Source organism: Punica granatum, chromosome 3, assembly GCF_007655135.1.
Source record: "Punica granatum isolate Tunisia-2019 chromosome 3, ASM765513v2, whole genome shotgun sequence".
Taxonomy (NCBI): Eukaryota; Viridiplantae; Streptophyta; class Magnoliopsida; order Myrtales; family Lythraceae; genus Punica; species Punica granatum.
Genome location: NC_045129.1, coordinates 13,564,712 through 13,584,056, shown reverse-complemented (window position 1 = coordinate 13,584,056; position 19,345 = coordinate 13,564,712). Strand labels below are relative to the sequence as shown.

General features: G+C 37.2%; 2 protein-coding genes and 2 long non-coding RNA genes across 4 annotated transcripts; 2 read left to right on the top strand and 2 right to left on the bottom strand.

The window, feature by feature from the left end:
* Positions 1–1,091: 1,091 nt before the first annotated feature.
* LOC116199326 lies at positions 1,092–1,919 on the bottom strand. Its single transcript, XR_004155525.1, has 2 exons — positions 1,806–1,919; positions 1,092–1,691 (listed from the first exon to the last, which is right to left on the bottom strand). It is a non-coding gene; the product is annotated as an uncharacterized LOC116199326 (long non-coding RNA).
* Positions 1,120–1,900, top strand: LOC116199325. Its single transcript, XR_004155524.1, has 3 exons — positions 1,120–1,294; positions 1,384–1,470; positions 1,584–1,900. It is a non-coding gene; the product is annotated as an uncharacterized LOC116199325 (long non-coding RNA).
* Positions 1,920–5,520: 3,601 nt separating the features above from the next.
* LOC116200957 (probable receptor-like protein kinase At1g80640) lies at positions 5,521–8,811 on the top strand. Its single transcript, XM_031531980.1, has 10 exons — positions 5,521–5,845; positions 6,499–6,669; positions 6,772–7,025; positions 7,119–7,251; positions 7,343–7,406; positions 7,504–7,600; positions 7,674–7,776; positions 7,975–8,093; positions 8,208–8,297; positions 8,385–8,811. The coding sequence occupies exons 1-10, from the start codon at positions 5,665–5,667 to the stop codon at positions 8,532–8,534; spliced, it is 1,362 nt and encodes a 453-aa protein (XP_031387840.1). The 5' UTR covers positions 5,521–5,664; the 3' UTR covers positions 8,535–8,811.
* A 6,352-nt stretch (positions 8,812–15,163) lies between these two features.
* Positions 15,164–16,121, bottom strand: LOC116200958 (ethylene-responsive transcription factor ERF003-like). The gene is made up of 2 exons (XM_031531981.1): positions 15,925–16,121; positions 15,164–15,825 (listed from the first exon to the last, which is right to left on the bottom strand). Exons 1-2 carry the CDS (start codon positions 16,005–16,007, stop codon positions 15,345–15,347), a joined length of 564 nt encoding a protein of 187 aa, XP_031387841.1. The 5' UTR covers positions 16,008–16,121; the 3' UTR covers positions 15,164–15,344.
* Between the last annotated feature and the right edge of the window lie 3,224 nt (positions 16,122–19,345).

Sequence of the window (19,345 nt, the reverse complement as noted above, 5' to 3'; positions counted from 1 at the left end):
GTTTTAACTTTGAGGCTCTTAATGATGCGTGTTGCATTTACTTGTAGATGGATTTTGGAGGGAAGGGACCAACCTATTTTGACTCTCATGGAGATTATTAGGACAAATTGATGAAGAGGATGGTGTTGAAAAAGGAAATTAACGATGAAGTATAAAGGAAGGCATTGTCCTAAGAGCTTGAAGGCGTTAGAGAAGTACAAGTCGCTGGCCACTAATTGTAGGGCAACTGAGTCTGGGGCTCAGAAGTTTAGTGTAGCTGTCAATGAGAAGCAACATGTGGTGGATCTCAATGCTCTCACTTACAGCTATAGGAAGTGGCCGCTCTTAAGGCTCCGTTTGGATTCAAAGTTAAAATTTCAAAATTTTAACTTTAACTTTAATTCAACACACTATACAACAAAAACACACATTTTCCAAGTCAAAAAATTTAACTTTAACTTTAACTCAACACACTACACAACAAAAACACACATTTTCTAAGTCAAAAATTTTAACTTTAACTTTAACTCAACATACTACACAACAAAAACACACATTTCCCAAGTCAAATTTATAATCGCATCTCATTTGTCCTTTTCCACAATCAAAATCACAGTTACTTTAACTCTGAAACCAAACGCATTATAAGTATCCCTTGCCAACATGCTATTGAATGTATCTTGCTGGAGAGAAAAAACCCAGAAGATTTCATACATGATAGCTATTCAGTTAGTAACTTCAAAGCATCTTATGAGCCAATGGTATTTCCTTTGAGGGATTTAAAAGATTATGACCCTACTGGTTTAGCTCCTGTGAGACCTCCTATAGGTAAGGCCAAAAGGGGTAGACTGAAGACACTTGGAAGAAAGGGTCCTGATGAGCAAAATATAATGGTGCGTTTGGTTTCAGAGTTAAAGTAACTTTGATTTTGATTGTGGAAAAAGACAAATGATTGTGTAGTGTGTTGAGTTAAAGTTAAAGTTAAAATTTTTGACTTAGAAAATGTATATTTTTATTGTGTAGTGTGTTGAGTTAAAGTTAAAGTTAAAATTTTTGTGATTTTAACTGCAAAACCAAACAGTGCGTAAGGGTTTAAGAAGAAGGTACTGAGGTCCTGGGAAATAAGGGATGCATTGTCAACAGATGTAGCAAGTATGGAGGTCACAATATAAGAACTCGTCACAAGAGAGGCAAGAAAACAAGTAATATAGCTAGCTCTTCAAACCCAAACCTACATCATAATGATGCAGCTGGGTATTCAAACCCAAACCCATATCAGCATGATGTAACTGGATCTTCCAGTGGGATTAACATTGTGAGTTTCTGATTTTGACTATAATGATATTCTTTACATTCATTCTCTCAATGTCTATATATTGCCAAACCTTAAATTGCTAATTGTAGGCAATGAGAATTAGAACTGCTGATAGTATTCCCCACGCAGCTGCTACCCCACAAGGATCTGAATTTATTGTCAGAAATCCTAGCCAAGTATATATCTCACAGCTCTTGCCTTATTATTAACTTGAATATGTTGTTTCTCTTCTGCTGAGTGTGGTTTCTTCTAAGGTTTTTTGTTAAACCATATGCTCCAATTGCTCCAGCACAATATGAATACATCAGGAGGTTCCAGCCACCAGCAACTCCATGTACTGCATTCGTTTCCACATCCAAAGGTAGACGCAACAGAGCATCAGTGGCTTCTGGGTCTTCTGGTTCTCGCAAAGGGGGAGGCAAGAGAGGCAAAGCTATGTCAAATGGAAGTGCTCCAAGATTTATGACCCAACAGCCACCAAGAAAAAGGAGTAGGGTTTCTGTAACTGTACCTGGGTTTTAAGCCAGCCACCACCACAGCATTAAAGTTCCTTTATACTAAGAGTCTACAGTTGGGCATTTGAATGACAAGGTGTTGTTGATTTGATGTGTCTTTTGGTTCTTTTTGTGATGTGCACAACCCTAAACTAATGGCTATATGTAATTGAATGACTGATGACTATGTTGTCCTTTTGCACCTTTTGGCTATTGGAGCATCTGACTACCTAATTGTAGACTCTACCATGTCAGTAGATATAAAAAGTCGTATATGAATTATAATATATTAGTTGAGTTTCTATGATTTTGAGAGTTTTCTATTATAGATATAATGTTCAACAATCACCTTTGGACTCCATCCCCACAATTCGATGTTATATGGTATACTTTCTTGGGTTAATTATTAAAAAAAAAGTTCAACAATCACCTGCACAGTCGATTATAGCTTATCAACTTTGCATTCTATAGGTCTTCACACATTCTTTTTGCAAAAGATTAACGATAAATAAAAAAATTGTAAATGCATGCCCAAAGGACTAGTTACGGTTGATATTTCGATCTAATTTCATTGTGTATGTTAATTAAACATTATTGAGTTCCTCCACAATATGAGCATTAGTGACAAATCCAAGTGGTGAGGTTGCGGTTGCCCATGAGACACGCCAATGATTCTGGGATCTGGAGGAGTTTATCTCTAAGCATTAAATGGAAACACATGTATTTGCAGCCGACTTACTAAAAGGATAAATGGGTATATTTTAAAAATGTTTACCAAATTATTATTGTCCATATAATAAATCAGCATGGGACAGTTGTCATCCTCAAATTGGGGACCCCAACGCCCACTTTGCAATCTCGATAAGGACTCAGCTGCTAACGATAGTACATATATTTCAACCCACCCTCTTTCTCAGCGCACAATTAGGATTTTCATACCTGATCCGCTCCATTACAGGGGAGATTCATCTGTCCAGTATGGTATAAGAAAAGAGAAAATGACGGGGCAGTGTCGATATCGAATGCCATTGTACGTAAGAGCCCTGTCTCACCATATAGTATGGATTGTAGATTAATAATTATTTGGACTCCATCCTCCCCATTCAATGTTATATGGTATATTTTCTTGGGTTATGCTTGTAAGCTAATTCGACCAGAGGCTCATCGATGACCAATTGATCCAATAAACTTGTTTTGTAATTCGGGGCCTTTCTCTTTGTACCTCAGTGGCATTAAATTTTTTTTTCGAGGGAAATTAGAAATTTTATAATAAAATTGAAAAAGAGAATTTAGTGCATGCAGCTTTTTTATTCATGGGCATCTTTTTGTAAAACAAAGTAAAATATCTTCTTAGCAAAGGTCTGTCTTAGTGACACCCAAAAATTTCGATTGGATTGGTCAATATTAATAACTTCCGGCAAAGAGAAATTAATTGTTTAATTTAAAGAAACCTTCGATCATCTTCGATGTAAGAATTATTGCTCTTGCTGACAATAATGGAGCGGAGTCATTGATTTTCTGGGATTTGCTTCATATTTTATTCTAATTAATCAGTGAACCAACTATTTCATTATTTCCAACAACAATGAGCATCACATGAGTTCAATACAAATTATTGAAAACGTAGAGCTTCTTATTTTATAAGGAGTTGAAACCATCTCGATTTTCGTTATGTTTATATTGGTATTCATAATTTTAATATATTCCGATTAATTTATATTTAAATTGAATCGATTCATTAAGAAATAAAAGTTCATAATCATATAATTTTTTTATTTACAGGATTCGAACTTACATACTTTTGCATCAATCTAGTTGAACCAATGTCGATTAAGGAGTTATTCAGCAAAAAAGACGTCAGTTAAGTAGTTGAAATCATTGTCATATAATAATAACACAAAAAGATAGAAATTTTAAAATGAAAAATGAAAAGGGTTGACAAAGATGTCATTCATATGGAGTACATATTGAAAATAACAGATGAAGTGAACCTTATATAGCATCCCATGCTGGATCTTGTCGGTCTGTCCTTTAACCCATTGCAGAAATGGACTTCCCACTTGCCAATCTAGTCAATTTGGGTATTTAATAATCATGGAATCTTGATTTTCTGCCATGCCAATTGATTAAAGATTAAAAAAATCCTAATATTCATCTGTAGTTAGGAGTGGAAAAAGGAGGGAAAAAAAGGGGAGAAATCCAATGAAAATGTTCATGTGAGACTGGTGATTTTCTGTGGCAGAGAGATTATGTCTGATAAGTGATTTTAATGAGAGTCACAGGTGAACAGGAAAGAGATCTATTTTCTGTACATGTCCTGTAACTTATGCTAGTTCCTCGTTTAAAAAATGATAAAAAATTGCAAACCTCTTGTCTCAAATATAATCGAATTTTTGAGTTTTATACATCTTTCGCCTCCATAATTTTACATGGTACATTCAATTTTATATATGAAAAATGGAAGATAGTACGATACTTCATTTAGCTGAGGCAAAATAGCTTTCTCGAAATTGGTTTACTAGGAAGTGGAAATAAAATCTACGAGATCTACCATAGCATGATAAAACTTGCTCATCTTGACGAAAGTACTCCATCAAGTATATAATTGTTCTGCTAGGCCTTATTTGGAAATGGAGTTGAGTTAAACTCAACTTCATTCCAACTTTGTGTATATATTTAATTGGATTGTAATAATAAGGTGGATGGAGAAAATAAAAAGTAATGATTGTGTTGTTAAATTATGAGAAAAATGAAAAAAAAAGTAATGAATAGTTGATAGTAAGTAATGATTGTGTAGTTGAATTGTGAAAAAGTAATGAACAGTTAAGATAATTTAGTATTAAAAATTAAATTGAATGATAGTTAAGATAAAAAAATTAAAGAAAAAAAGAGTAATAATTGTGTTGTTGAATTGAAGATAAGTAGAGTTAAAGTAGAGTAGAATAAAAAAATTACTCCAAAATCAAATGACGCCTAAATTTGTTTCAAGATTATAATTTTCTAGTTATTTGAAGCTTTTTTTGTGTGAACATTTCATTATGGAACTAAATTTAGTGGAAGAAGAGATTTGTTTTTCTTAAACAAGTAAATAAATTATGCATAAAATTGGTGCCCTCAACACAAGTCACAGATACATACGGTTCACTAAAAGCTGACATTCAAAGCAAGTTTAAAATTACTAGTTCAGTTCACAGTTCGCATCTCTCAGATGAGTTAAAAGTAGGTTATAACTTATACAGATAGATATGAGTGTCGATTATTTTATATAGCTTTAACGTCATGATCTCGATCTACACTTAAATAAAAATGAAAAAAAATATTTAGTAGAAAAAGAAACAAAAAAAATAAAAGATATATATTATGTGAAAAACTACGTTTTATCGTACACAGGAGATAAAAAAAGTAGATATCTTTTGTAATGACTTAGTGAAAAAAATTTTAAAAATTATTTTATTATATAAATTCATGATTTACTTTTTTTTTCTCAAATCATGGTTTACTTACCTATGTGATATAATAAGACCATTGCTTTTTTTTTTATCGTAATTTTATTGATATTTCATTACGACGGGTGAAGATAGCATCATCGAAAATGGAGATTTAAAAGAAAAAAAAGAAAAAAGTAGTTCCTTGGTTTTCCTGCAACAGTTCGTTTGTCCGCTTCTGCAATTACAAACCGAAGATAGATTCAAAGTTTAAACCAATCTCCACAAAATCCATCAAAAGCAAAAGTGAGAGAGAAAGAAAGAGGTTTCATGTCGAGGAAGAACTCTCTCTCTCTCTCTCTCTCTCTCTCTCTCAACCGTCTACTTTCTTTTCTGCTGCTGTTGAGCTCTTTACTTTTCTCTCTCTGTACTTGGTAAAGGGGAAAGGGACATGAATGTCCTTGGGCTCTCCCTGCCCATGTGGGCAGCAAGGACCTCATTGCTCCCAGCCATTATGATTCTCGTCAATGCCAGGGCAGAGCCTGCTGTTTTCTCCATTTCCAGGCCTCTCCTTCATTCCCAGGTGATACCCATTTCCCAAGTCTCTGCAGAAATGGAAGCCCAATCTCCAGGTAGGTACCGCCACACTTCATTCATGTCTGTCTTTTAAGCTCTTTGTTGGCTTATTTTCTAGATTGGGCTGCTGAGATTTCGTGTCTGGAGCCGTAAAAATCGAAACTTTGCTATAGAGAGATGATATATGTCTGTTGAAGCCTGTGCCGTCTCTGCCTGCTGAAAGTGTAATGGGGGGTTCCATCTTTCTTTCGCGAAATTCTGGGTTCCTTCTGCTAATGCCGGACAATTGCGCAGGAAATGGGAGGATTCTTGGAAGTTTTAATGATGTGTTCGTGGATGTGTGTGTGCGCCTGAAACTCTGAACTTTGGCCTGAACATATACAACTGAGTTAAATTATTGAAATTCGTGGTCTGTACAGTGATGAGTGCTTTCCCGGACAGAACCAGAAAGACACTTCTTTTTTTTGTTATATTGACCTCCTAGAGAACCTTTTGTTTCCTCTAAAATCTGCATCTTGTCGGTGGAAGATAATTACTGCTTGAACTTCACTGATTGACTTTGATGCGCGGATACTGCAAGTTCCTCAGCTGTGAACAGCCAATTTTGCTAGTTCTTTGGTCCTCATAAGTTTGATTGTGTCCTCCTCAGAAGCTTTGTGGGATCGATTATTTGCATGTTTCATTATAATTTCCTTGTTAATTGAAGCAGGGGTGGGCGGAGCGAGAGTAGTGCACCATCAGGATCTCAATAGCAAAATCCTAATAGCTCTCATTGTTGCTTCAACCATTCTCGCTGGAATCTTGGTTGCTCTTCTCCTCTTTTGGATCTACAGGCATAAGAACAGAAAGAACACTGACAAGAAAAGAGCCATGAGCACAGGTATCTTTGCCTTCCTCGATAGTTGAAGTTTTTGTTTTCTTGTTTCCAAATCGAGGATGTTTTCTTGTGTGAGCTGATTCGTGCAATTCTTTTCATGTGAAGGTCTGTCAAGAGGGCTTCAGTTGAACCCGGTTACAAATAAGTTCGATTTCTCCGCTGTTACTGACAAAAAGGGCTCTCTTGCTGTTTTCGAGTATCTAATGCTGGAAGCTGCTACAAATAACTTCCACGAGAGCAATCTCTTGGGTGAAGCAGATGGGGGACGACTTTACAGGGCTTGTTTCAATGAAAAGTTACATGCTGTCGTAAAGAGATTAGATGCTGCTGATGCTCAGGACACTGAAAGACAATTCGAGGTAATGTTCTGCCTTAAAAGTGATTAGAATTTCTCAATGTAATTTTCTCCCTTCCCTTGCAAATAATGCAGTTTAATTCAATCATAACAACAGGTTGAAGTGAACTGGTTGGGTAAAATCCACCATCAGAATGTAATCTCTCTTTTGGGTTGCTGCATTCATGGGGAGACGAGATTTCTCGTGTACGAAACAATGCAGAACGGTTCTTTGGAAAGTCAATTGCATGGTATGGAGTATGGAATTCATTACTCGAAGGACAATTTTAACTGCATTTTTCACCATTAGATGACTGCTTTATATCTAATGGATTTATGCAGGGCCCACAAATGGTTTGGCTTTAACGTGGCAAGTCCGAATGAAAATCGCCGTTGATGTAGCTCGGTAAATTCATCTTTTGCTGTTGTGATACTGTGTCACAATGTCATTTCCTTCTGTCTGTGAATATCAATCCCTGATCTATTGATTTTTTATTGTGTAGAGGATTGGAATTTCTTCACGAACGTTGCAATCCTCCAGTCGTGCACCGAAATCTCAAATCATCGAGCATTCTTCTTGATGCAAACTTCAATGCAAAGGTAGATACAAGTTCCTATGTTGTATTCCTTCTCTGCTTGATTATTTTCTAAAACAGATTGTTTTCCCCTTCAGATTTCCGACTTTGGGCTTGCTACAACCTCGGGTACTCATAATAAAAGCAACGTGGAGATTGTTGGAGCATTGGGTGGCCTAGCCCCGGAATACTTATTGGACGGTATGCTTGAATTTCTCTCTCTTATCACTCGGTCATTTGTAGTTTTAATATCAGCTTAACCATTTGTTATACTAATTTGTTTTCTTTTTCCTGGCTAATTCCTTTGAATAAGATCTTAACTCTTCATCTCATGATCTGTCAATAAGTGAGACTAGATTTTATTATTGAAAAGTAAATAGTTAAATTCTATCTTATAAGGGAAATTGACGGATAAAAGTGACGTGTATTATTTCGGAGTCATCCTTCTTGAGCTTCTGATGGGAAGAAACCCAGTGGAGAAAATCACAACAGCTCAAAACCAATCTCTAGTCACATGGGTATGTATGTTTTCCTTGTACTTGGCCCACAAAAGTTCTTTCAGTAGATCATTTTACTTATTCTGGTCATTTTCAAACTTAAAATTCTTAAAGACATGCCCTAATAATTTGCAGGCGACCCCTCAGCTAACTGATCGGTCAAAGCTTCCCAATATTGTCGATCCTGTAATCAGAGACTCAATGGATCTGAAGCACTTATATCAGGTCTAGAAGATCGAAAAGGCCCTTATTTCGAATTCGTCTCTAATTTTCTTCTTGTGCTCGTTTCTGAATTTTATATTGTCTCGACAGGTTGCTGCCGTTGCGGTTCTCTGTATTCAACCAGAGCCGAGTTACAGGCCATTGATAACTGATGTCCTTCACTCTCTCATACCCCTCGTTCCAATTGAGCTAGGAGGGTCTCTACGAGTATCAGAACCTGCAAACCCAAGTCTGACTTGAACCCCGAAATTCTCTCACTCCGGGCGATGCTTAATTCGTCAATTCCGGGTCGGCAATTTATTTGATTGCTTTTCTCAAAGGAGGACTTGGATGCAGTGATTTCTGCTTATACTTGTAAATGTTAGTGACTGAGTCAAGATGTTTTGCTTCTTTGTGTATCGTGAACAGGGTCTTCGTTCTATGCAGTCTGTAAATTATCCGATAGCCAACTGACTCAGATCGCTATAACTCTATTGGTGAAAGCTAATATTAAATTGCACACTTCCTGTTTGGATCAGAGAGACATACTATACCTGATTCATGATACTCGGAATTAAATAAGAACTGCTAAGCAGAATATGTACCCAACTAATTGTTAAATGGTCTCATGTATCCTGTTAAGTTGTTTCACCTTGCTTGATGGAAAGGAACAGAGAGAGAAACTAGAAGAATGAAATCACCATGGATAACATTCGTATTGTAGCATAGACTAATCGAATTGCCCGCTATTCAATTTTTTCTTAGCAAACATGCTCTATGATCCTTGGGATTCGAGCGCACAGCTTCTGCTATTCGTTGGTGCTATTCTTCGTTAATACTACCTAGACGAGGTTGCCAGTGTTGTAAAGACATTAGCCTCCTGATAGACCCCCTCGTCCCCCTTCTTGAGGCATACCTTGACCTATTCTGTCTCACGAGCTCCCTCGTCTCGGAAGTTCCTTGGTAGGTTCCTATCGACCTAGATTCTTCACTCAGATTCCCTGAGTCGGTTTTGGCTCTCATCCCAGCAAGCAGGGCAACAAAACAGTTGTCCTTGGAGAAGCACTCCTTACCATCATTTTCCCTCTGAATCCTTTTCCTAGGACTCGATCTCGAACCCATGTTCTGTCCCTCCTCCTCCTCCTCCTCCTCCTCCTGTTTTACACAAGCATATGTTCCTTTGTTTAGGAAAAACCAACATGTGCATACTATTTCGTGTTCCCCTCCCTCGTTCTTTGGTGTTTCCTCAGTCGCGAAATTGTAGACAGGAGATGGAGACGGGGAAGTGGACGAGGGAGAAGCAGAGGGAGAGTACTTCAGTGAGAGGCGTTGTAGCTTCCTGACTGTGCTGAGAGGGACGACGTAGAACTTCTGCCCGAGTACTAGGGTGGTGTCAGGGGCAACAATGGCCCATGGCTGCTGGAAGACGTGAGGGTAGGCCACGCAGCATCTCGGGTTCCGGAGCATGATCTCAGCAGCCAGGACTGGCCTATCATGGAGCTCCACGTGTCCACCAGGGTGAACAATCTTGACAAGCATGTTCTTCGAGCTGTTCGTGCAGAGCCAGCGTGATCGAGCCATTAATTGCTCCCTCAATTGTCAATGATCAAGATCGAAACAGACACAGAATGAGAGATTTGGAACTATGTATATATAGAGTTTCAAGGATTGAAGGTCAGGATGAGAGGTTCAGTATTGGATATCTTGTCTATCCGGGATGGTGGATAATATCCCGGAGGCAAATGCTGCAAATCATAATCACAGTTTCGTACATGCATAACCCTTTTGGCATGGTTTCTTGTTTTAACCGATCGTGGTTATCTATGTTTATCACCAAGTGACATATTGTTGGCTCGAGTTTGGCATGAGTGCCAGAAATCAAACGTTACAACTTTTGTCACCGGATATCCAATAAAAGTTCAGTAATTTTATATTAAGTAATGAATAATAAACCCATCTGCCATCTGATCCAACAAGACCAGTCTTTCAGCATAGATGCCGGTGGCTTTTCCAAAGTTTTGTAGTTTAGAACATGTTGTTCATTCGTAGAAAGCGCGACAAAAGAACTCAACAGCATACAAACAATCTGGACAACATGGACTCTTCGAAATAGAACATTTGCTCTTGTTTCCATTTGCTAAAAGGGAAAACATGCGTGTTCGATCCGATTCTTCTGCTGGGAACTCCAAGAATTTCTGAAAGGACAACAAATCTTCTTGATATCTCAGATTCCCAATGTTTTGTTGTTGTGTTTGTCATCTAATCTGTGGATGAGTCCTACATATGCAGCATCTGAATTGATGTAACTTTTGAGGCTTTCATTTTGGTGTTTGTAACGAGAGAGGATGAGTTCTGAGGTCAAGCCAACCGTCTCTGTACTATGTCACCAATTCTTGCCCATTTCACGTTGATGGTTTGCTTCATTGCAGGTGGATTAAGACAAGTTACGTAAATTCTGGCCCATTTGATCCCTGGACACCGCACAACGTGCAAGTTTGTCTTCTTTATACTAATTGCCCAAAAGAAATAGAGACAAAAATAATCAAGAAACATTTCATTTAATTGTACTAGGCTTATTGGCCTTCATTGCAACCGAATATAATCAAGAATGAGCTAGGGAATCATAGACTAGCTAGGAAGAGACAGAAAGATTTGTCTTTCCAGGAGAAAATGTGATAGTCTCCAGGTGTTTCTTGAAGGCCGATGGGCGGCCCCCTTAAGAAATTTCTAACTATGTTTTGGGCATGATCGATCACTATTTGCCAGAGGATTTTATAAATATAGTAGTGATTAAATCTTGTTATATTTGACGGTTGTAAATGTGAAATTTTTTTTTACGTCCATTTAAGTTTCATAAGTCTTAAAAGGAATAACAATTTCAACTCAATAATTTAACGACTGTTTCTGGAATCAATCATTTATGTTTCAATAGTTTCTTTTCAGTGGCTTTCCATCAGTAGCTCCCAATCGCGAACCAAATCCGACACGATCCAATGATTAGTTACACGGAATTATTACTTTTTCACTTTCTTGATCTGCAGTGAAAGAGATGAAGAGGACTTGGCCATTCACCATCCCGGCAAGAAAAAACATGTCTCTTTCGCGAATATGCATGCCGTAGTCTTGGATGGTTCTGAGCCACATAATAAGAACGTGCCATGAATGGGCACATAATTACTCTAAAAATGAACGTAGATTGACCATGTGCAATGTAACATGCATGCAAATGGATCCAACTCTTTCATGTGGATTAACAATGTGGTGGTCCACTCCAGAGGGTTATGGGCAGAGAGAGATCAGCAGGAGGAACAACCGAGAAACAAATGGATCAAATCGAATATTCAAGGTAGGTGGAACTCGACAGGCACCAAACATCATATCTTGCAAAATGAAAAACCATCGGGAAGTTATGGATCCTGATGCAGTTCCTCATGTTAGACCGTGCATCGTGCATGATATACATACGGGTTCATTTTGCAGTTCTATGAATCAAGGGATCAAATAAAGTTTTCTAATTAACGATGGAAACCGGAAAAGGAGAATTAATCCTGATGAAAAATTATCAGGGCCAATTCAATTCAATCTTGTGTTAACATTCACGCAGTCTATACAATTTCGTGCATCAAAGGATCAAATTAAACTTCCCCGTCAAGGCGGAACAAGATAAATACCAAACAACACTCTCGTAACGAAAATTCCAGGGGCATGCTGGTTCAGTTTCATAGGAAAATGTCCCTCTTGATGTGCTTATTAAGTGCAACTGATGAGAGGATCAGCTATAGCGATGTGATTCAACATAATAGAGAAGAAGTGTGGTGCTTTTCCTATTTTTGTTTTCATATACATATATACATACATATATATGTGTCTGTATGTAAAGGCAGAATGTGCATGAGAATACTCAATAATTCCCTGGTATCTAATCCAAATGATGGCCCAGATCCGACCTTATAACATGAGATATGGACAAATATTTGGCGAGTATTAATCAGTCACTTGATTATGTAATATCCAATCAGAATGTTTGAAAGTAAAAAACTGACTCCATGGTGGGTCCATAAACTCTCATTTATAAGCATTTTGATTAGTTATTACTCATTTAAAGTAGATGAGCAATACTCAAATGAATAAGATATATGTGCTACGATGGGGCTTTCATGGCTAAATGGACATGATTATATGTCTCTTGATGTGCTCTCTCATCATTCTTATAATTGATTTTGACTGCTTTTTTTTTCCCCCTAGCTCCCCTTCCTTCGCTTGCTCTTCTTCTTTTTTCCCCTCTTTTTCAGGGAATGTATATCAATGATCATTTGATGCCTGATGGCATGCAATGATTTTGCTAATTGTTTATACATGGACTCATTCAAATAATATTCTTAATCTGGATTAAAAAGATCAGACTCTCAATTTGATGCCAACATTAATTAATTTACTTGCTTAGTGGTAATCATATTAAATTATTACTCTAGTCTTTGATTATTAAGTGGGAGACAGAAACATTAATCCTCATTTAGATGGCTGATCATGAGGCATGAGATAACAACAGAAATTTAACAAATTCCACAGCCACAGCCACTCCCATGATCATATTATACTAAAAAAAATCATAATTTTTCTTTTTTTCCCACATGAAAAAACAATAATGATTATTCATGTTAAGGAGGAACAAATCTGTAGCAGGTGAAAGGTTGCATGCTACAGCAGCAAAGCTAGTCTTGGGTTTTAATCTCATCTAATTGATACAGTGTGATTGATCAGACATAGTAATTGGTCATTTAGCTCGACAAAAGGTTGAGTAGTGCAGGAAATTGACCATAGCCCTCAACTCTTTTGGGGGGCCCTCATGCCGGGATTGTGATTAACTTGGTATATTAGTCGATCTACTCATATTGAAAAGTTGAGAAAGCATGAGTTTATGTTCCTTGATGAACCAATTGAAGATGAGTGTAAACCCTAAGGGTCAAAAAGTTGTTGCTTTCGGAGAAATTAAAGGATCTCTACGCTGGAAGGAAAAATATGGATCACTAAATTTTTATTTTTAAAAAAAAAAGGTTTTTGAGCAACATAGTATAGTACAGTTGGCACTCATTTCGACTGGTAATTTGGAGGTTTCATGTTTGATTTTTGTGATGAAACTATTCGTACTTCTATATTAAGTTCTCAATTTTTTTTTGTACTAGATTCACGTGCGTCTTTTATATATATATATATATACACATATATAAAAGAATTTTGAATTTTGATCAATTGTGCCTCAAGAAAGTTCAATATTTTAAAAAAGCCAGTGAGAAAACAATAAGAATGTCTACTGAGATATAAACAATTGCTTCCTTCACTGCCTTCAACTTTGGAAATCTTGTTCACATTGAACCGGGCATATCACTGAACACATTTTGGACTTACACAGCCCAGGGAGTCATAAAAAAGACATAAAGAATCATACTTTTGCTGGTGACAACGGATCATCGATCCTCCTCGGGACGGAACTCGATATTTGGGATCTTGTGAGAAAGAAGCGAAATAATTAATTCATAGATATAACATAATGTTTTGAGAAAATTCAAAATTTACTTGGTTAATTTCTCTTTAAATTCAAAACACAAGAGACCCATCATATTATGAATGTCACTAATACAAATATTGAAAATAGTAGATTAACATTGTGATTTCTTTTACTTATTTATTTATGGGAACATACAAAATTCCTACATGATGAATCTCTTTTAATCAACAGTTCCGGTCCATTCATGCTGGCGGTTGCATTTATCTATGTCCTCTGTTTCATGCACACAGGTTTTCTTGTGGGTACAAGGCAGCGTTTCCAAGCCATGAAAAAATGTATGGAAAAAAAAACCCGAGAACTGGCCTTTAATAATTTATGGGAAAAATTACATCACACAACACAGAATTTTTCCGTATTTCACATTGCAGCACAAAAGAAAAAAAATCATGATATAGCATGAAATTTCTTTTTCCACCGTACAGCATTTCGTCGATATTTCGTCAAAAATTAGATGGAATACTGATGTGACAACTTTTTTGAGATATTTTCACACGAAAGGCAACTAGAGGGACCTGAAATAAATTAAATAAAACAAAAATAATATAATATTTGGGCTCGGTGGCCAACAGGGGAATCCCCCGAACCCTCCACTGTATAAAGAAATTCAATAATTTTATTTAATTGGTTTAAAGTTCCTCAAGTTTTCATTTCTACAAAATTACCTCAGAAAAAAGTCGCTTACGTCAGTATTCTGTCCATTTTTTGACGGAATACCAACGGTATGCTGTGTGGTGAAAAAAATATAATATTTTTCTGTTGTATCATGAAATTATTATTATTATTATTTTATGTTGCAGTGTGAAATACGAAAATTTTTTGTGCGGTGTGATGTAATTTTTTCTAAATCTTATAATTAAAATTCAAGATTCAGTGGAACAATGGACGTGTTTATTTGTCGGGCTTAATTTTTTAGATCAGTTCGCTGTAATTTTTCGAAGTCTCTCGTAGACAAAAGGTGAACTTATCACATCTTTATTTTCCAGGCTTAAATTTTTAGATAAGTTGTAATTCTTGAAAGAGACTCATATGATGTTGGAACGCGAAATAGATCAATGAATAGGAGACTATCGATTTTCTTTTTTTGATCGATAAGACTGTCGATTTTCAAATGGTCAGAAGATCCTACACAGTCCTATTATTTTTATTAATCTCCTTTAGTCTCAATTATCACATAGCAGAATTTTAAGGTAAAATGCCATTTGTCCAATTGCTTAACCCACACACACACACACACACACACACACACACACATATATAAGTATGTACATCCTATCAAAATATAGGAAGAGAAGGCCCAACAAACTTAGGAGGATGCATCCGCTGATTATGCAAATACAAGAAGTTGGATTTTATTAGGAAGGAAGTTACATTAATTAATTAGCAAGTAGTTACGAAAGCTACATTGATCGCGAGACGCCGCGGGGCCTTGGCCTATACTACATCGGATAGCACCTCTGATTCTTCTAATGTGAGAGTCGGTCTCTCGACCAAAACGGGTTATTGCTCTAACCTATGTTGGGGACAGCAGAACAGAGCTCGACGGACCCATAATCGAGCAGCTCCTCTATCATCTGCTCTATGTGGTCATCTTCGAGCGGCCTAACAAGCTGATGCGACCCCGAGCTACTATCGTCCTCACTATAACTATCCCAATTCATCTCATTCCATTGGATAACGACCGGCCTGTCTCCCCCATCGCTACCATCGCTCCTTGCAAAGCCCGGAGGGCTGCTGTGATGTGATTCCTTAGGCTCCTTATTAGCTGAAGAAGTTTTCTTGGTCAGCTGAAGTGACGCCGTGTGACATTTATGCAACTTCGCTGTCAGGGTCGCGGAGAGAAGCTTCGAGGAAGAGGAATGGAGCTCGTTTGGGTCGTAAGGGAAGTTGGTCCGGGCTTTCGGGCCACACATTAGCCTCGCTGCCTCGTCGTAGGCCCGTGCTGCATCTTCGGCCGTCTCAAAAGTTCCTAGCCATATTCTTGTCTTCCTGCGACCCCCAAGAAAAGAAGGAGAAAGCATTTCCCTTTAGTGACAAAGTTATGACATGTAGAAAGCATCAAGCAAAGGAGCATGGTGAGTTCGTTACAGCAAAGGGTGGCGAATCTCGGAGACCCAGGAGCCCCAGTGCCGTTGCCGAACGCCTCGATATCGCCGTTGGGGTCTCGTCATCCCTACGTCCCGAGCACTCTGGAGAGCTTTCGAGGAAGGAATTAGGAGATTTAGTGGGGCATCAATGAAGTGGTCTGTGTTCTCTCTGTTTTTCTGCTTTGCGTGTTAAAAGTAGAAGAGGAGTGTATATATAGGAGCTGTTTTGCGGCCTTCTCCTCAAGCCATCGGATCAAAGTTATGTTTTGTGGATCCCACCAAAGGCTCTTTTTGTCTTTGCCCCTTTCTGCCATTTTTCTTCTTCTCTTTCTTCTTTATAAACCCTCGCATACATACCTCAATTGGGTCCCAACTAATTCATTCAAATCGAATCAGTCCACTAACAAGTAAAACTTTCTCATTGTGAATTTTTTCTATTCATAATACTCAAACTCGAGACTTTATTGAAGAAAAATAAATACCGAACTATTTGAATCAATCGACATTGGTATTTTTCTTTCTCCTCTTTTTACCTGGGTGCTCAAGTCTCTCCTTCCTTGTCCATGAAATGTGGGTACATAAGGCCACCTCTGAATAGGAATTAGTCATTACATATATCTCATATTTTCATAAAAAAATAAAATTGATTGGACGTACTAGAAGTTTGGGTATTTTTAGCATGACTGGAAGTCATGGTAACACATTAGTACTTTTAATTCAAGTATTTAACATGTTAATTCAAGTATTTAATATGTTAGTTCAAGTATTTAGTACTTTTAGTACTTATAATTACTACAAGTATTTGTTACTTCTACTTTCAGTATACTAAATTGAAATATTGTATTTGGTATAATTCATCACAAATAGTAAAAGTACTAACATTTGAACTGATGTACCAAGTATGTCACCATGGCTCAAAATTATGTTAGAATTTCCGCTTAAACTATAGGCCTCTAGTGCATTGAATAGTTAGAGATCAGTGAAAGTACTAAAACTCGTTATATTGATAAATATGTTTTAATATATATTTTTCCTACAGCTTTAAACGTGACGTTCGAGTGGAGAAGAAGTTGAAAACAGGTTGAGAATGAAATGAATCTATGGACTAGACAGGGGGTATGGATATGATACATGAAGATGTGGGGTTCAATGGTGGCTTCACATTAGAGTTAATTTGCTATATCAGAGGAAACCGACCCATATGGCCACCCCATAGAAACCATGTTTTTGATGTAATTTTTCAGGCCCACAATCTCTCCCTCACCCCACCTCAACTCTCTCTGTGGTCCAACCCGGTCAGTGGCTCGGAACGCGAAGGCCCCACAGACCTACTCGAGTCCTTTCTTCTCTGATTAACTTTTATAACCCTCGCACCATTTCCTTGTTCATAGTGGCCTAGATGCGAAGGTCTAAGGGTGTGCTGGCGACTCTCATAATATCACCGGGCTGACATCAAATTGGAAATGTGGGTAGCTCGTCCAGTGCTAAAGCGAACTTTAGTTCATCAGGACGATAGTAGACTCGACCGACTCTCTCTATCGTCTCTTATCCTCTAGGATTATCTTGGAGGATAGCAGTTGCTATGTTTGACCAAATTTGGATCTGATAACATCTTATTAGGCAATTTAAATGAAAGAACAAGAGGACGAGGATGTTCACATCAAGGGGCAGCACTGTGTTTCCTACTTGCAGGGTATGATTAGGTCACTCCCACATGCCATGCCATGCCGTCCTATATTAAAAAAATTCCCTTCGTTCCTTTTATTAAAAAAAGAAAAGAAAGAAAGAAAGAATTCCCTTGTTCCAACACCACCTATACCATTAGATTACCGAAGCAAATTATATAATAAGGTCTAACTGCAACCTTTCAAATTTATATTAATTGATGATTTCCTTTTCTATTACAAGAGAGGTTCTTTGGCTAATGAGGAGATAAGGAGGGGAAAAATAAATAATTACAGAATCAATAAAGAAAATGATATTTAGAATCTTTTGGGTTCCATGACCAGGATGATTGCTATGCACAGAAAAAAATTTAAATGGTTCTATACCACAGATTAAGGATGCATTGAGGAAGAGCGGATGAGATTCTTTCAATTAGAAATAATAATTATGATAATTACTCAAGTGATTGATGTTCATTCCCATTTTTCATGTGATTTAATTGGTGTTTTCTCACGCTATGCGACGAGATATTACTTTGCGCATGTAGTATCTTCTCTTTATTTTACTTATTTTAATAATGTGTATGATATCAAGAACTGATAGAAAAATGTCCATATTACATCATTCCTTCTTCAACTTCTAGAGAATGGAACAGGCATTTTGGCGAGAGAGGTTTGCCCCTTGATGAATACGGAGGAGTTGTATTGTATCAATGTCCCAAGTAGCTGCCACTTCATATGGAAAATATCTTCAGTCGCATGAAAATTATGTGTGCAAATTATTTTATTGGATGTCATTTATTACGGATATATATACATATATATATATATATATACACACACAATAGCTGAGACCATGACAACTTCATCCCTTTCCAATAATTTTTTCTTCAATTATAAAAAAAACTCACGCATCTAATACAAGAAAATAAATAAAAAATCTAATAAAGAAACATGAATAATCTCATCACGAGTATCAAACTGATCAAAACCTTTAAATTTTCAGACGACGATGTGTGTCACTCTACTGTAGTCTCTCTTTCTCTCCTTTCCAATAATTTCCCCCGCTATATATAGCAAGTTTTGAGAAGGGTAGTTATTCCTACATTGGCATTTGAAGGAGTCTTCAACTTTGCGTTGACCATTGGATAGATCGCGTGGACACAACCGCAATTTTTTTTTGGGTGAATGCAACTGAAATTTTTAATCTGAAGGCTGAATACGAAGAGCCCAATAAAGTCGGCTTGGAAGATTTAATGCTGACATTTGTGGACTAAGTTTATGGCATAACTTGTCAATTTTGAGATCGAAGTGCCACAACAAACTAATGGTCAAAAAAGAAACCGGAACGTAAGCCAACAAGATCGGATATGGTCTATACAAGAAGATCGGGTTTAGTTAAAGTAATTGCCAATATGCAAATTTCTCCATAGAAATTAGCCCCAAAGTTGGCTGAGGACTTTGGTGGAAAAGGGAAAAGAAACCATGGCGTGCTTTGTTACAATCATGCAAGCAAATGAGTCCAAAAGCAAACAAGGCTATCATTTTTCTTCCTTCTTTTATCCGTCGGAAACAAATTGATCATCAATGGTTGATTCGATTGCGATCCGTACAATCTCTTTTTCTTGATGTTTACTCATCGAAATTAGGGATACGATTACAAATTGATGAGATAGTCGTGAGTAGATTTTAGTACTTTTCCCGTTTATTGTATCTGATTCCTGATGGATTTTCCTTCGTGAGAACATTCATAAAGTA